Source organism: Cyprinodon tularosa, unplaced genomic scaffold (genome assembly GCF_016077235.1).
Source record: "Cyprinodon tularosa strain WSP-4 unplaced genomic scaffold, ASM1607723v1 ctg83, whole genome shotgun sequence".
Taxonomy (NCBI): domain Eukaryota; kingdom Metazoa; phylum Chordata; class Actinopteri; order Cyprinodontiformes; family Cyprinodontidae; genus Cyprinodon; species Cyprinodon tularosa.
In genome coordinates this window covers 549826-568412 of record NW_024039596.1, presented here as the reverse complement: position 1 = coordinate 568412, position 18587 = coordinate 549826, and the positions used below count along the sequence as shown (strand labels likewise).

General features: G+C 39.9%; 1 protein-coding gene across 1 annotated transcript in view; it reads left to right on the top strand.

Annotated features, from left to right (window-relative positions):
- Positions 1-18587, top strand: part of si:dkey-22o22.2 (neural-cadherin) — a 254121-nt gene that overhangs the window by 106129 nt on the left and 129405 nt on the right. The window contains exons 2-3 of the mRNA XM_038272450.1: positions 4349-4537; positions 18050-18275. Coding sequence (XP_038128378.1) covers positions 4349-4537; positions 18050-18275 — 415 coding nt within the window. The remainder of the gene's footprint in view (positions 1-4348; positions 4538-18049; positions 18276-18587) is intronic.

Genomic DNA, 18587 nt, shown 5'->3' with positions numbered 1-18587 from the left:
AATTCAGTTTATACTGGATCAGTTCAAAAAACATGACATCTTAGAACAACTTTACAGAGAAAATTGAATCTGATTATCCAGACAGATTGCTTAAAAGAAACCTGGCCGATTGCAATCATGTTCAAAAAGGCTGCATGATTTATTGTTTGTGCATATTTTTTTATTTATTTACATTTGTCTCTTCATAGACCTGTGTCCTCTGGTTTCTCTCCATAAAACACATTTTAAGAGATTCGCTGCTATGTGAAGCATCACCCCCCCATACACACACACACACCACCCCAGCCCGCCCTTCTAACCTGAAAACTGTGCTGCAGTTCAGTGCCAGGGAAAATTTAATCTAACCAATGAAAGAAACTAACCCCAAAACACAGGGGGATATGACTAGAAGCAGAGGGATGAAAGAAATCATGGATTAAAAGCTGAGCAGAACAAATTGAATCTCATTTTGAGGCATTTTTTCACGTGTTAGACAGTCCAGAAAGCTCTGAGAAATGTCTTATGCCTGGCATGGAGAATAAAAACCTCTCTGGCGAACGAGAAAGTGTAGAATAACAATAGCGAAGTGGAAACTCATTTAAATAGCATCATTTTGTTCTCATTTTACATCTAAGATGAGGAGCAGGCGAGAAAATTAAGCCGTGGTTGAGATAGAAGAAACATCTATTCAGGGTGAAAAATGAAGCCGCGCTTCCGAGGTTCAGACATTTCTCACATCGGGAATCTCCTGACTGCTTAAGCTGTGAGGTTGATATCTGTGATGAGTAGAATAAATTGCAAAAATTGAAATGTAAATCAATTTTCTTGAAAAAAGTGTATTCTCTGTTGATTTGATCAGAGAAGTAAGACAATTTGCCAATGATTTCAAAATAAAAGAAAACAACAACTTTATAGTCTCTTTGTAGCTCTTTGTAGCATAGCTCTACATCTGGGTTAGCATCTCCAATCAGCAGTTTTTATCCTGATCAATTTTAAAGAGCAAACTGAAAATATTTAAAGTTACTAATTTTCTATTTTGGCTGTTTTGAGCTAGCACTCCAGGACACAATACGTCATTGTAGCGCAAGCAACATGGTGACCTCAATGTGACAATATTTCATTATATGTCATGCTAACCCCAAAATCCCACATACTCCGTCAGCGCTCCGCCCCGCTGCGCTCCAGGCCGCCTGCACAAAGCAAAGCCTACAGCCTCCGCTGTGGCTCCCGTCCACGCCTAATAGCTAGAGCTTAGAGTTCTACTGTTCTTGATTCACCTTCCGCTTATGACGTTGTCACTCTAAAGCATTCTCCACTCTGTAATCTTTCTTCTTGGGGCGTTCATCATGGCTTCCTGGTGACGGTCCTCATGTTTAGTTCTAGTTCTACAAACTGCACCAACGCACACCAACTCAAAGCATCTATTGCAACGTTATTGATTACAAGTGCCCAGCTTACCTGCTCAGGAAAAGTATAGCACAACATAGTGAGTCATTTAATAAGCTGGGTAACCAACAACCAAAATAAACCAAAAATAAGCACACAAAAAAACAAAACAAACCGGTAATCTCCCTATAGCCTAAGAAAATTCTACCAGGCCATGACGCCATTGGTTTTGTGAGGGGATTTCTGTGCGTGATGATAGTGTGAAAACTTAACATTTCCATTTATTAATTATTTTAATTTAATGTAGCCTATTAACCCGACTCTGCCAGATGGATTTGCTCAGCATATCCATCTGGAAACCTTCCGTTGAAGTAATTTTGGGAAGAGGCGAAAATACTGGTTAGCTGATTGGCCTATGTTGGTGATAGACGGGCCAAATAAACCAATCAGATCAACGAAGCATATGACGTACTAACAGAGCGACGATGAACACAACCACAAGCCAGGCTACTCTTGCCGAAACCAGTCGGGAGAAGAGCAAAAACATCTTTTCCTCTGAGAAAAGCCTCCAGAGCAGTGTTTTGCTCTTCTTTCAGTGAAGAAATACTCTGTAATTCCGATAAAACTTGCTCGATAGCCACGCTAACGCTAGTTTCATCGGCTGAAGCCGCCATGTTCTTTAGACTGAACTGTCGCGCTTCTCGTTGCGTCACACCTCAACCCGCCTCAAAGCCAACGCTGATTGGACGTCCGTTTGGTGAACGGCTCCAAATTTTCTTTAACGGAGAGTCTCCAGACTGATCTGCGAGTGAAACCTTGAAAGCTCGCGAGATCAGGATGGTCTCACAAGGCTAGTAGCTTATTGCAAGAAATACAAATCACGCTCAAAGAACAAAATAAAGCTATGGTTCTGTGTTGAGCTGAAACGGGACACAATTTGTTTAAAATGCAGGAAATTGCATCTAAGAAATACAAACTTTTCCGGGGGAGGAACCTGTGACCCCCCGCAACAATGAAGTTTCTCTTGGACCCTTATTTCCATTTCTGAAATCTGGCAACCCTTTCTCCATTTGCTGTATGAAAAAGTCTTGAAGTCATTATTTTGGTGTCACTGACCTTTCATCTGCCTGCAGGTTTGAAGGAGCCATTTTCTCCAGCTGCTGGCTGGACAAAATGCTTTTATCTAGCGAGGGAACTTTTATAGTTTGTGCCCTGCTTGATATGTATTGACCTACGATGCTGCATGTAAATGTGTTAATATTTATCATGATAATGGGACAGATTTCATTCGGCTTTCACACACGGGCCACAGCTCAGCGTATGTTAAGCAACGGACAGGAATAGATGTGATTATTCTGGAGTTTATGGTTTGACCGAAGAGCCATGAAGCATCCATTAAGGAAGTGAGCGCTGATTTGTAGAAGCTTCTTCCTTATTATCGCCTCATTATTTTCTCCCTGTGCTTTTAGGTTGATTTGTCCTCCTTTATTCACATCTAATATTTAATGAGACCTTCTGCTGCATCTAGTTATTTTCAGATGATGTTCTTATAAGACTGTTAGAATGTTTTTCATGTGGAGGTTTAAGATCTGTGATCAAGGACTTCTTTCTTTCAGTAAATTAACTTTGTTCCAGTGTTTTATTACTATTATACACTGGAAAATATCAAAATCTAAGTCATTTTTTCTTAAAATAAGTGCATTTCTTCTTGGATTGAGGCGGTAAAGGAGACATTGTGTTAATGGAAGACAATTTACACTTACACTGCATCTTTTTCAAGTACATATCTAATCTTATCTAATCTTATTTTAAGAGTAAAAATACTCATTCCATTGGCAAACAATCTTATTTACCTACTCAAATGAAGGGTAAATAAACTTAATTTACGAATTTTTTACTTATTTCTAGATGGTTTTTCCAGTGTACCTTTTTTTTCTTGATGTTCTGTTTTTTATCCCTTATATTTTTGGTCTCTCACCCATTAATTTCTTCATCTTTAGCTCCAATTCCCTTGTCAGCGCGTGGATTGATGTGTAGAGGGACCTCATCCCTCTTTTTTTTGTCCTCACTCCCCCTCCTGCTCTACGTTTGTTGACACACCTTCAGAGGTGATATAAAAAGACAGGAAAGACACCATTGTGTTGTGCTGTCATCTCCTCCTCCTCCTCTCCTGTCACCTGCTCATCCGTCCTTTCTTCTCTGGTTCCTCTGAAGTGAAGTTTCTTCTCTTGTCAGGCTGCCGTTGAAACGACACAAAAGTCAAAACAACAGCGAGCACCAAGGCAACCCCCCAAACCGAACAAATCCCGCTTCAGAACCAGGCGACGTGAAATAATAAGAATAAAGATGGAGAGCAGAATGGTAGACGTGACAAGTGTGTGTGTTTTCACTGGGCAAATGCGAGCACCTGCTGTGCCGCTTCCTGTGTTTTCCTCTCAAAGTTTTGTTGTTTTAGTTTGGAGGAGCTGCATCTTTTTCTTCTCCTTCATCCTCTGCTGTTTGGTTCTTATCTTATGCAGCAGAATGGAGATGAAATATGGGAAAACATAAGAGAAGTTAAAGAGGAATGTCACCTTGTCCCCTTTGGCTAAGAGCTGCTCCCCTTTTAGTCCGCTGTCTGAGTGAGTGGAGCTGGTTAAGCTAACGAGCTTCGTTGGTGCGACACCTAGACGACAATAGCATCAACACACAGCACAGAACAACAACTGAAAAAAAAAAACTTTTCTCTCAAGTACTGCAATGATAAATATTATGCAAAACTGTTGAACCCAACATGTAAACCCACCAACAGATGAAAAAAAAAATGAATAAAAGACAAAGCAGTATGAAGAAATCTTTGTTGTGATTGAATTTTTGAAAATTAAATTTTTTGTTTTAAGAAACGTAGCGTTTATCTTTTCCATCTTTGAGTACCAGTTTTGCAGACGACAATGTAATATTAAGGTTTAATAATTAGCTCCTGTTTTTGTCTTGTCCTTTCCAGGTGATGAATGGTACCTGTGCAGGTTAACCCTGAGCCTGCCCAGTCAGACGGACCTGCAGTGGGGGATGTTTCCTACACCTTACCTGGGTGCCGTGGGTCCTGATGCCAACCCTGGATCTGTAGTCTACCGGCTGTCAATGAGACAACGAGATGGCACGCTGGGACAACCTCAGTTCCTCCTACTAGATGGTGCATCCCTTTGATTTTTCTGCACAAGATGATCCAACTAAACATACAGAACATATCCATCCATCCATCCATCCATCCATCCATCCATCCATGTAATTTTTATGCCAGAGATAAAGAAACTGTTTGTTTGATCTAAAAGATCTAAAAAAATATGTGAATCAATCCTATGAAAAGAAGCAAAACACTTTATAAAAATTTTGGTGAAAGCCACTGAAAAACTAACCTGACTCCGCCAGATGGATTTGCTCCGCATATCCATCTGGAAACCTTCCGTTAAAGTAATTTTGGGAAGGGGCGAAAATACTGGTTAGCTGATTGGCCTATGTTGGTGATAGACGGGCCAAATAAACCAATCAGATCAACGAAGCATATGACGTACTAAGAGAGCGACGACGAAAACACAACCACAAGCCAGGCTACTCTTGCCGAAACCAGTCGGGAGAAGAGCAAAAACATCTTTTCCTCTGAGAAAAGCCTCCAGAGCAGTGTTTTGCTCTTGATAGCCACGCTAATGCTAGTTTCATCGGCTGAAGCCGCCATGTTCTTTAGACTGAACTGTCGCGCTTCTCGTTGCGTCACACCTCAACCCGCCTCAAAGCCAACGCTCACTGGACGTTCGTTTGGTGAACGGCTCCAAATTTTCTTTAACGGAGAGTCTCCACACTGATCTGCGAGTGAAACCTTGAAAGCTTGCGAGATCAGGATGGTCTCACGAGGCTACTGAAAAACTATCATTAGGTGTGTTTCCATCAGCTGTTTCTAATGCGCATTTTAAAGTCACGTCAGAAAAGCTTGATGGAAATGGCAAAATTCGGAAAACTCCCCCAAATTCTTAAAAACATTTTCTACGCTCCCTTCAGGTGGTTTTAGGGAAAAGCTTTAGACTTAGACAGATTTATCTTGTCATTTTGTCTACACGTGTGTAAACAAGATGACTTTACTGACCTTTACTTTTGATCTATTTGACTCAAATCTGCATTGAATTAGATGAATATTTGTGAGTGACATGAACACATGGAAAACAAATTATAATCCAGCAATTCACTTTAATACAAAATAAAAAACTTTGCCGAATAAAATAAGTATCTTAAAAGATAAGCCTCTCCTGCTTAACTTCAAACTGTAAAAAGGAATATAAAACAATAAATGAATAGTGCACATTGTGCATCAGCAAACTTGTAAACATATGTGTGCCTTAAATGCAATGACTGTAGGCTACAGTTGTAAAACAGAAAAAAAAAATAATTAGCTCAATTGAGCTAATATCTCTCCTGCTCTCTTCTCCGTGAGCAACACTTCGCTCGACCAATAGGATGAGGGTATTCTGGATCATTACATATATGTTGTCAGCTTATTGGTTACAACGAAGGACAGGGCATAGGAACAAGTTTTGTAAGTTTTGTATCTAATGTGCCCTTGTTCTTCATCAGTGTTGGGCACGTTACTTTGAAAAAGTAATTAGTTATAGTTACTAGTTACTTCTCCCAAAAAGTAACTGAGTTAGTAACTGAGTTACTCCACAATAAAAGTAAGTAGTTAGTAGTAAAAGTGTAGCCTTGGTGCCATTCCGAACTTAGTCCCGCCCACAACGTTTGAGGTCGGGAAGTTCGGTCTGGCATTGCTCCATAGTAGCGCGAGTATGCTAGCACAATATCTGGCGGGCCAATCAAATTGTCAGGGCGGGCTTTATACGATGACGGACAGATGATCAACAGTAACGTAATCAACCACGTCACCAAAGCGCGCTTGGATGACAACAACAATGGCTGCCGCTGGAGAGCTGAGGTGAGTAGATTCTGCTATTAGGTCTGTTCTAGAAGATATCGACAGCAAATTAATTTTAAAAGAGGAACAGAGAAACGCGATCAAGGCTCATCTTCTTATTCTAGGCGTGCAACTGCACGCTTTGATTTTTGTTGACAACAACTATGCGTCGCTTAACATACGTCACGCACTCCGTTGCTCTTATTGGTTGTAGGTCTATCCAATTGAGAGCAGAGGCATTTTTTTCTTGGTTCTAACGAAACACGCCCCTTAATCACAGCTCTATGGAGCAGAATCAGACTCATATTCTGACTAGAATTGAGTAGGACTACGTCAGGCTAGTAAAAGTAACTATTGCGTTACTTTTGCGAGTATATGAAATTAATAACTGGGGATGTCTAATTCTGAAATCCTGTGTTTGGGTTGTTATAGATACTGCAACATGTAGCTATATCTATCTATCTATCTATCTATCTATCTATCTATCTATCTATCTATCTATCTATCTATCTATCTATCTATCTATCTATCTATCTATCTATCTATCCCATCCATCCATCCATCCATCCATATTTCTCCCTTTCTCCATATAGGCTAATGATCGTTCACGCTCTCCGTAGTTCCCTGTGGCGCGAGCACAGGGCGGCTGTTACGCGCCTTTAGCGAGCATGTGCGTTTCCTGACGCTTACGCGGTGAATCGTGCCGCCGCACGGGAAACCGTATCAGATGGGGAAACGCAGCTCGACGTAACACCGGTATTTCCATCTGGAAAGCGCTGTTTTGCCGCTGGAGTCCTCTTCACTCTCCATCCTCCCCTCTCTCATGACGCGCGCACAAGTCCTATCATGAAAAAAGGTTAATTGTGCGACCTGAGTAACGTGCAGTAACGGGGTGTCGGCAATTGTTACTGCGTTATAGTTACAGTAAGAGTAATAATTTTGATTACTCGTTACTACAAAAGGTAGCGGCGTTAGTAACACCGTTACTTTCAACGCCGTTAGTCCCATCACTGTTCTTCATTTTCCATTAGCTTTTTGCTCCCTGTTGGCCACGTGACTCCTTCTCCACGTACGGTCCCTACGCCATCTTTGTTATTTGTTGTTGTGACAACAAATCACATAATGGGATTCTGGGATATATCTGCTCGTCTAGTGATCCTGGATGACCACTATGTTTCAAAGAGCATTGTGGGAAATTTCGAGTCCACTACTTTTGCATCCACTAGACATTCAAACACTCATTTAAAATGACATAACCACTATATAGGGCCCTATATAGCTGTTAGGGTGGATGTTTAGACACAGCCATGAAAACACTGCAAATTCATATTTCCTTTTTAAGTTTGCATCAATTTGCATTTCAGTTAACAGTAAACAAGGTTAGTGTACAATACCAACACTTATAAAACGCACTCATTATTTTAAAAGCAACCAGATTGCAGTTTTTAAATAAACCATTCACCTATAGCTGCAGTGTAGGTCAGGTCAAAATGCATGAAGATAGCTTTAAACATACAATAAGTTGTCACTATAAGCTCTGTATCTCTGCCTCTGTTTTCACCCATTGCAGTCAAACCTTGTTTTTTTCGTCTATTTTTCTCTTAACTTGTCATGTCTTTGCTTTTATCTCCTGCCTGTGTCTGCAATTAGGTCCGCTCCCACTCTGCCAGGTACTCTGTGACAAACCTGTTTTGCTCAAAGGAGTTATTTATAAATAAAGATTGACTTGTTGGATTTCAATTACTGTCAACAGGGAAAGGCAGAAAAAAAAAGTGCATAAACAGCACAGAGCTGCACTCTTAATCGCTCCCCGGGGCGAAGGAAGCTCTCGGAAATGCGAGTAATGGCAAAGTCTCAGGAGAGGAAGCGAGTGGGAGAGTTGAAGGGTGGGAGTATGGGTGCCGGTGGCTGAGGATTTTATTTTATTTTTTTGAATCATAAATATTACAGGTGCTGGTCATAAAATTAGAATATCATGAAAAAGTAGATTGATTTCAGTAATTCCATTTAAAAAGTGAAACTTGTATATTATATTCATACATTACATACAAACTCATATATTTCAGATGTTTATTTTGTTTAATTTTGATGATTACAAATGACAACAAATGAAAATCTCAAATTCATCATATCAGAAAATTAGAATATTGTGAAAAGGTTCAAAATTGATGGCCCCTGCCATCAGCTAATTAACTCAAACCACCTGCAAAAGCCTTTAAATGGTCTTTCAGTCTAGTTCTATAGGCTACACAATCATGGGGAAGACTGCTGACTTGACAGTTGTCCAAAAGACGACCATCGACACCTTGCACAAGGAGGGCAAGACACAAAAGGTAATCGCTAAAGAGGCTGGCTGTTCACAGAGCTCAGTGTCCAAGCACATTAATAGAGAGGCGAAGGGAAGGAAAAGATGTGGTCGAAAAAAGTGTACAAGCAAGAGAGATAACCGCACCCTGGAGAGGATTGTGAAACAAAACCCCTTCAAAAATGTGGGGGAGATTCACAAAGAGTGGACTGCAGCTGGAGTGAGTGCTTCAAGAACCACCACACACAGACGTATGAAAGACATGGGTTTCTGCTGTCGCATTCCTTGTGTCAAGCCACTCTTGAACCACAGACAGCGTCAGAAGCGTCTAAAGAGAAACAGGACTGGACTGCTGGTGAGTGGTCCAAAGTCATGTTCTCTGATGAAAGTAAATTTTGCATTTCCTTTGGAAATCAAGGTCACAGAGTCTGGAGGAAAAGAAGAGAGGCACTTCATCCACGTTGCTTGAAGTCCAGTGTAAAGTTTCCACAGTCAGTGATGGTTTGGGGTGCCATGTCATCTGCTGGTGTTGGTCCATTGTGTTTTCTGAGGTCCAGGGTCAACGCAGCCACATACCAGGAAGTTTTAGAGCACTTCATGCTTCCTGCAGCTGACCAACTTTTTGGAGATGCAGATTTCATTTTCCAACAGGACTTGGCACCTGCACACAGTGCCAAAGCTACCAGTACCTGGTTGAAGGACCATGGTATCCCTGTTCTTAATTGGCCAGCAAACTCTCCTGACCTTAACCCCATAGAAAATCTATGGGGTATTGTGAAGAAGAAGATGCAATACACCAGACCCAACAATTCAGAAGAGCTAAAAGCCACTATTAGAGCAACCTGGGCTATCATAACACCTGAGCAGTGCCACAGACTGATCGACTCCATGCCACGCCGCATTGCTGCAGTAATACAGGCCAAAGGAGGCCCAACTAAATACTGAGTGCTGTACATGCTCATACTTTTCATGTTCATACTTTTCAGTTGGCCAACATTTCTATAAATCCTTTGTTTTTATTGGTCTTCAGTAATATTCTAATTTTCTGATATGATGAATTTGAGATTTTCATTTGTTGTCATTTGTAATCATCAAAATTAAACAAAATAAACATCTGAAATATATGAGTTTGTATGTAATGTATGAATATAATATACAAGTTTCACTTTTTAAATGGAATTACTGAAATCAATCTACTTTTTCATGATATTCTAATTTTATGACCAGCACCTGTATTTCGATATTTTTAGAGAAAACAAGTAAAGAGGAGGAGGCAGTAGAGGAAGTGATCATTTTAGAGCAAATTTTTTTTTTTTTACGCTCTCGCATTAAAACCTTCCCTTTGGGATAATGTGAGCTCAAGTGTACTGAAAAATAATCCAATAATTTGTGTTAAAAATCTGTGTTTGGCATCATGTCAGTGTTAAAATACGGTCACAGTCTGTATGTGTAGTGAGGAGCTTATCACAGGCAGTAACAGGATTTTACCAACTATGAACATCTAATATTAGGGATTAAATCTTGAGCCTTTTTTAATTATTTAGTCGCTCTGACCAGAAAAACAAACACCTTTCATATCTTTACCCAAAAATCTGTCCTACTTTGTTTTAAAAGCGTGCTTTTTCATACCTCATATTTTTATAAATATACCTCTCTCCCAACCACATCTTTGAAATACGTTAACAGCAGTTTTAGTCCTTTTATGCTTTAGATTAGAGGTCTTCAACAGGGGGTCCGCGACCCCTAGGGGGGCCTCAGAGGTACTGCATGGGGGTCGCGAAAGTTTTGGTTGATTAGACTTTTTTTTAGTGTAGTAAACAAATAAATGGAGGCAGAAGATGTCTTTCAGTCATTAATGCTCACATTCAGCGACACACAGGAGCTCTTTCAAGCTGGGCACTGTTTCTTTCACAACACCTGTCCCATCAACCAGGAATCAGAATCAGAAATACTTTAATAATCCCAGGATAAAATTACTTTAGTTACATTACTCCATCTGTAATAGAGTGACTATAGGACCAATTTGATATAACACAATTTCATAATATATATATATATATATATATATATATATATATATATATATATATATATATATATATATATATATATATATATATATATATATATATATATATATATATATAATTAGGGGGTCCCCGCTCCATCTCGCCATCAGTTTGGGGATCCTTGGCCTGGAAAACAATGAAGACCCCTGCTTGAGATCATCTGAGTGTCATGATTTAACTAAGATCTGACCCAAATGCAGAAAGCCAACACAGAGAGACCAGGGAAAAGTTTAACAGGTTTATTGAGAAGGATGTGATGAGTCCAGACACTCCGGTTAGTTCAGGCTTAGTGGGAAATTTGATTCTTGAACTTGAAGAGGTGAAAAAGGTTGCAGACTAACGTTTCGAGAAAATTGTTGTCCCTTATTGACTCCAGTCGGTGTGGGATGTTCCAGTGTTTGTCTTTTCCAATGGAGGACGGACAGAGTTTACCCAGAATGCGGTTGTACGTTGGAGAACGGAGAGGTTGACTGCTACTTATATTTCCTGCGGTACTGGAACGGGTTGTTGTGGAGATGGATCCCCTGGTCAGAGAGAAGCCCCAAACTATCCTAGGGGGAAAGGGTTGATCAGAACCACAAACTTGAATCCACAGCTCAGCTTGATTCTCAGAAAATCCTTCCAGGAGAGAGAAGGTCCGAAACATCCAGTTTGTAAGATGACTTCCTGCTGAGAGGCAAAACAGCGAGATTAAAACTCAGGTTGACAAAAACTCAGTTTGACTAAGCAAAACTCAGCTTGGCTAGAGTACCCAAAACTGGCAAACACTCTGGCGTCGAGGTAGTGGCAGTCAGCAGCTTAAGAGCATTACGTTAATGAGGAAACCATCCGCAGGTGTGGGAGGAGGCCAACCAGAACAAGGCGCCTCCTGGTGGATGAAGGAAGACAAACACTAAACAAACCACACAGACTGGAACCCTAATACTGAGTGCTTTTTTTTAGTTTGCAGTGAGAATAGAATAGAAAAGAAAATCCCTTTATTGTGCCACAATAGGGGAAATTCTGGTGTTTACAGCAGCAAAAAGATTATAGAAAAAAATGGTCTCACAAATGCGGACCTTAGAAAAGTGTATAAGAATAAAGTACTAGTGAAGAGTTAAAAGACAAAACAATAAAATACTGTACTGTAAAGTGTTTTAACAATATAAATCCTGTGCACATGGAGAATAAATAACCAATATGTTTGGATATTGTTTATAGAAACTGTGCAAAATTAGCATGAATGTAAGAACTAATTGAGGAGGTTATAAAGTTTTCCAGCTGCTGGGAGGAAGGATCTGTGATAACGCTCCCTGGTGCATTTAGGGTGAGGCAGTCTGTCACTGAAGGAGCTCTCCAGTTCAGCACCACCTTCATGCATGGGGTGGGAAACATCCAACAGAGATGTTCATTTAGTTAGGATCTTTTGTTTCCCGCCTCCTGCACTGAATCCAGAAGGTTAGTGAAATATATTAAAGAGGAACAAACATTTGCTTCATATTCGGTTGATTAAGCTCACATGTCTTTAAATGATTTTAAACATACGGTTAGTTTTTGTTCTCAGATCACTTTCTCATCTGGTGCAACAGAAAGCACAGAAACAAATTCATAATCCAACAGTATAGGTTAGACGTCAAAACTGTTCAATAAACCAGGCAAACTTTCGTCCTTAGAGGTTTGTTGAATAGAAAGCTGTTCAGATGCTTCACCACACAGAACTCTTTATGCACCTTTAATGTTCCAGTCTCATGAGATTTCAGCTTACAATACAAAATTCAAAAGTCAAGCTGAAGCGGTTGTGTCGTTCTCATCAAAATAGATTGCAACTTTTGAAAATAATCAGAGAGCAAAATCAGAGGAGCAGATCAAACAGTTTAAGTATAGTTTTATCCCAGCGGAGGTTGTTAATTTGGCTACCTATCCTAATTAGGGACAGCTAATTGGAGGCACAGAAAGAGATGATTAAAAAAAAAAAACTTTTTATAATTGAGACAATCAAAGCCCTTGAAGAGCTTTAAACTATATTTTTTTTTATAAACATGTTATTTCACTGAGACTCAAATAAATCTGCGACATGGAAACATCCCAGATTAGGAGATGACTGACGGTTCGGCTGCAGCTGCTGCTGCAGGAGCCTCTGGTCAACAGCTGAGGATTCTTCCCCTTGTCTTCCCCTCATCCTCCGTCTCATCCCTCCTTTCATTATTCCACACTTCCTGCCAGTTTTCATCCCCTCTTTGCACTCTTTCCACTTCCTTTCTTCCCTTTGTTCATCTCTCCATCACCTCTTTCCTCCCGCTTCCCTCTCTCTGTCTGGTGAACCCAGGGGGACGTAAGTGAAAATGAGCCCACTCCTGTTTTTCTGCGTCTTCAGAGAGCGTTAACCAGCTCACAGAAAGCACACATAAATAAAAACGCAGGCAGCGTGCCTCCAGCATCAATTTGCCTCAATTGGCTTTTCATAATTGGACAGCTGGGACTCCATCTCTTTATTTATACACAAGTGGACCGGCTGAACGATGGTTGTTTACATGGACAAAAAAAAATCACGGCTGAATCCTTTGTTAGAATAATAGCAGCATTTATTAAACCGTTACCCAACTGTAAAGACAAGTTTTACATTAGAATAGTGGGTGGTTTAAAAAAAAAAAAAAAGGATAACTCTTTCTCCAAAGTGCTGATGCAATTATAGAATAATAGAAGAGAGATTTTGAAATATGCATCATGTAATTGTCTTGTTATTTTGTTTTATAAGCTTTCCTATTTTTCTAAATGATGTCTTGTTATCAAATAATTCTTCCACAATCTGCAGCTCAGGAGTAGTTAAAAGCTGGTTCACACAGAAAGATAATCGGGCCAATTTCTGCCTGATCTTTCACTTCTGAGAGCATCCTGGCATCAGGAGGCTCTAGGGACCGATAGTCAGGGAAATAATCCTGCAGTGTCTGATCGGGTCTGCTCGGTAGAATGACTTTTCCCTCCAGGGAAATCCAGCATCCAACATGTTGGATCATCTTGGCCCGATGTCTTATAGTGTGCAGTTTCCACCAAGAAGATCTTTCAGATCAGATGCTGGACTTTAAAATTCTGAACTTTTGCAGCTTGATGCAGTGCATCGACAAATCAGAGAAGCTGATCTAGTGGCTGGCTCCTGGGTCCAAGCCGTGATCTCTGCTCAACCATAAAACAATAAAAAAAAATGCATAAATGTACAGTACAGGTGCTGGTCATAAAATTAGAATATCATGAAAAAGTAGATTGATTTCAGTAATTCCATTTAAAAAGTGAAACTTGTATATTATATTCATACATTACATACAAACTCATATATTTCAGATGTTTATTTTGTTTAATTTTGATGATTACAAATGACAACAAATGAAAATCTCAAATTCATCATATCAGAAAATTAGAATATTGTGAAAAGGTTCAAAATTGATGGCCCCTGGTGCCACACTCTAATCAGCTAATTAACTCAAACCACCTGCAAAAGCCTTTAAATGGTCTTTCAGTCTAGTTCTATAGGCTACACAATCATGGGGAAGACTGCTGACTTGACAGTTGTCCAAAAGACGACCATCGACACCTTGCACAAGGAGGGCAAGACACAAAAGGTCATCGCTAAAGAGGCTGGCTGTTCACAGAGCTCAGTGTCCAAGCACATTAATAGAGAGGCGAAGGGAAGGAAAAGATGTGGTCGAAAAAAGTGTACAAGCAAGAGAGATAACCGCACCCTGGAGAGGATTGTGAAACAAAACCCATTCAAAAATGTGGGGGAGATTCACAAAGAGTGGACTGCAGCTGGAGTGAGTGCTTCAAGAACCACCACACACAGACGTATGAAAGACATGGGTTTCTGCTGTCGCATTCCTTGTGTCAAGCCACTCTTGAACCACAGACAGCGTCAGAAGCGTCTAAAGAGAAACAGGACTGGACTGCTGGTGAGTGGTCCAAAGTCATGTTCTCTGATGAAAGTAAATTTTGCATTTCCTTTGGAAATCAAGGTCCCAGAGTCTGGAGGAAAAGAAGAGAGGCACTTCATCCACGTTGCTTGAAGTCCAGTGTAAAGTTTCCACAGTCAGTGATGGTTTGGGGTGCCATGTCATCTGCTGGTGTTGGTCCATTGTGTTTTCTGAGGTCCAGGGTCAACGCAGCCACATACCAGGAAGTTTTAGAGCACTTCATGCTTCCTGCAGCTGACCAACTTTTTGGAGATGCAGATTTCATTTTCCAACAGGACTTGGCACCTGCACACAGTGCCAAAGCTACCAGTACCTGGTTGAAGGACCATGGTATCCCTGTTCTTAATTGGCCAGCAAACTCTCCTGACCTTAACCCCATAGAAAATGTATGGGGTATTGTGAAGAAGAAGATGCAATACACCAGACCCAACAATTCAGAAGAGCTAAAAGCCACTATTAGAGCAACCTGGGCTATCATAACACCTGAGCAGTGCCACAGACTGATCGACTCCATGCCACGCCGCATTGCTGCAGTAATACAGGCCAAAGGAGGCCCAACTAAATACTGAGTGCTGTACATGCTCATACTTTTCATGTTCATACTTTTCAGTTGGCCAACATTTCTATAAATCCTTTGTTTTTATTGGTCTTCAGTAATATTCTAATTTTCTGATATGATGAATTTGAGATTTTCATTTGTTGTCATTTGTAATCATCAAAATTAAACAAAATAAACATCTGAAATATATGAGTTTGTATGTAATGTATGAATATAATATACAAGTTTCACTTTTTAAATGGAATTACTGAAATCAATCTACTTTTTCATGATATTCTAATTTTATGACCAGCACCTGTAAAGAGGTTACACTCCACCAAGTTTATATAAAGGAATTAGGATTTTTTTGTTTCTCTCGTTCAAGGAAAAGTTAGGATGTTCTCATCGCTCCACTGAAATGTTTTGTTTTCTGGATTGTGGTCAAAAATAGTTCATAATTCATCTCTGCATTAACTTAAACTGTGAAAACATGCCTGTGAAAAATACTCTATTTAGATCATGGAAGGTTAATACCTAAACACTATGGAAGCAAATCGTTACCATATTTAAAATGAAAAAGCATTTCTGGAAATGCTTTTTCATTTGCAAATTTTACATATTAAATTGAATTTTGGTATGTATTTGCTGGGGTGCATTTTGGAAAATAAATCTCAAATGTCTTTTTCTGTCACGGTTTGGTGTTGGATTGAGGACCCAAAAGCAGAGGCAAGTAGGCAGAGGTGAATTTAGGTAGGTTTAATGAGGTCCATAGGTACCGAGGCAGGAATAACAAACAAACCAGAACCAAGGAGACATCAGGGGAAACCAAACTCTAGGAGCCAGGGAGAGACGAGGTAAGCAGACAGACGTTAGACGAGGATCCAGCAAACAGGAACTGAAGAGGGAGGGCTTTTAAAGGGGACAGAGACAAAGAGAGGGCTAACGAGAGAATTGGAAACAGGTGAGGACAGAGCAGAAAACAGAGCTAGGGATAGATGACACAAGAGGGCAGCAGAGGACAACAAATGGAAAACCTGGAAGACAGGAACTAACAAGAAAACAACAAAATAATAATTAAAAACTAAAACAAGGAGCAAAGTAATACTGAATACTCTAAATAAACATAACAAAACCAAGACTGTGATATTTTCATTGTAATTAAGAAAAAGGATGAGCGGTGTTGAAGAAGAAAATGAAAATGCAAACAGTATTATTGATCACTAATTTAATTTATGAGTCAAACAATGCAGCCGCATTCTTAAAATGAAAAAGCATTTCTGGAAATACTTTTTCGGCTGAAATATGGTAACGATTTGCTTCCATAAAACAGCTCTGTATGTTCACTTTCAGCTGCTACCAACAACGGCAGGAAATCTGCAAATGATTGGCTAGCTTAGGCGTGTCCATACAAATTTCATGAAAATTGATGAAAACTTGTTAATGTTGAAAATACAACAAAATGCAAATTATACATCTTTTAATGCAGTGGTTTGGGGAAAATTGACAGCGGCTGCAAAGCGTAATGTCATCATTAAACAATCAGTGAAGTTAGCAAGCTATCGCGAACCTATGGAAGAGGATTAGGGCCTCTGGAAAAAAAAAAAATTATTTCAGTTATTATGGGGAAAAAGTCAGAATTTTGACTTTAACCTAAAAAAAAGATAAAAATAACTGGATACGCTTATTGTCCTACAGATTATATAAACGTAGGATCATAATCCCAGTGAACTGACTGTAGGGAAGATGTTTCGAGGTGCACGTTTTTAAATAAAGCAAACACACTCTTCTGAGTGTAGACTCTTTGCTCAGTGCGAAATCAGCTCATATGTGCGATGTGCCGCGCTTGAGATGTGGTTGGAAAAAACAGATTAAACAAAACCGATCTATGCCAGATTTTTATCATTCTGCGTGAAGTCTGTTAATTTTTGAAAATCACCCAACAGTTTTAAAAACAGATGAACCCGTTTTATTTGTCGTGACATTAACCAATTAACCTGACTCCGCCAGATGGATTTGCTCCGCATATCCATCTGGAAACCTTCCGTTGAAGTAATTTTGGGAAGGGGCGAAAATACTGGTTAGCTGATTGGCCTATGTTGGTGATAGACGGGCCAAATAAACCAATCAGATCAACGAAGCATGTGACGTACTAACAGAGCGACGACGAAGAGGAGCCAATTGATAGATCAAACTCTTGCCGAAACCAGTCGGGAGAAGAGCAAAAACATCTTTTCCTCTGAGAAAAGCCTCCAGAGCAGTGTTTTGCTCTTCTCTCAGTGAAGAAATACTCTGTAATTCCGATAAGACTTGCTCGCTAACGCTAGTTTCATCGGCTGAAGCCGCCATGTTCTTTAGACTGAACTGTCGCGCTTCTCGTTACGTCACACCTCAACCCGCCTCAAAGCCAAAGCTGATTGGACGTTCGATTGGTTACCGGCTCCAAATTTTCTTCAACGGAGAGTCTCCAGACTGATTAGCGAGTGAAACCTTGAAAGCTCGCGAAATCAGGATGGTCTCACGAGGCTATTAACCAATCAGATTAGAGCAAAAATCAATGGCCAAAGTCATACATTCAACTTTAAACTCATAGCTTTTCATATAGATGTTTGCTTTCCTGTAAATGGATCTAAGGTGTAGAATTCCAGGTTTAGAAAATTGTAGCTTGTTTAAAAAAATACAGTTTTGTAATTTATTTTTTTAAAGGTACCTTACACATATATAAACTCGTACATATAGATGCACAAAGATAAAACCGTTCATACATTTTACCATGCAACATTCTGATTTACAAGCAAAACATTATACACGAATTAGCTTTATGCCCATATTATTTGGTTAAAACTACAACAACATTTTCTTCCTTCTTTGTCTCTAATTTAATCCTTGCATGTTAAGGTGGGGAGGACTGCTTCGAGGTGGACCGTCGCTCTGGGTTGATTAGAACAACAGGACGGCCTCTGACCCCGAGCAAGGAGTACCATCTGCAGGTCCAGGCAGTGAATGGAGGAGACCGTAAAGGCCCACCGGCCACAGTTTCCATCCTCGCTGGATACCGACCACCACAGTTCACCAACTCCACCTACAGCCTGAATGTGTTGGAAAACAGCCCTGTTGGCCAACCGTGAGTCCCAGAAACAGTCCTTTAATCTCTTTGCTCATCTCACTATATAGTTTGAGGTTCTGATGTTTTGATCAGTCCTTCAAATATTAATAAAACAATATATGCAAAAATAGCAGTGAATATTACTGAGATTGTGAGATTGTCTGATTAAATATGTTTTTAGGATCCAAATCTCTGTCTTTAAGAAACATTTGATAATTTCTTTGTTTCTATCGCTACCATTTATGGCTCCTCTACCTTTTTAAAATATTTTTTCTAACTTTGATAGAGATGTTTAAACAAGATAATAACTTTCCTGCTCTCGTTCCAACC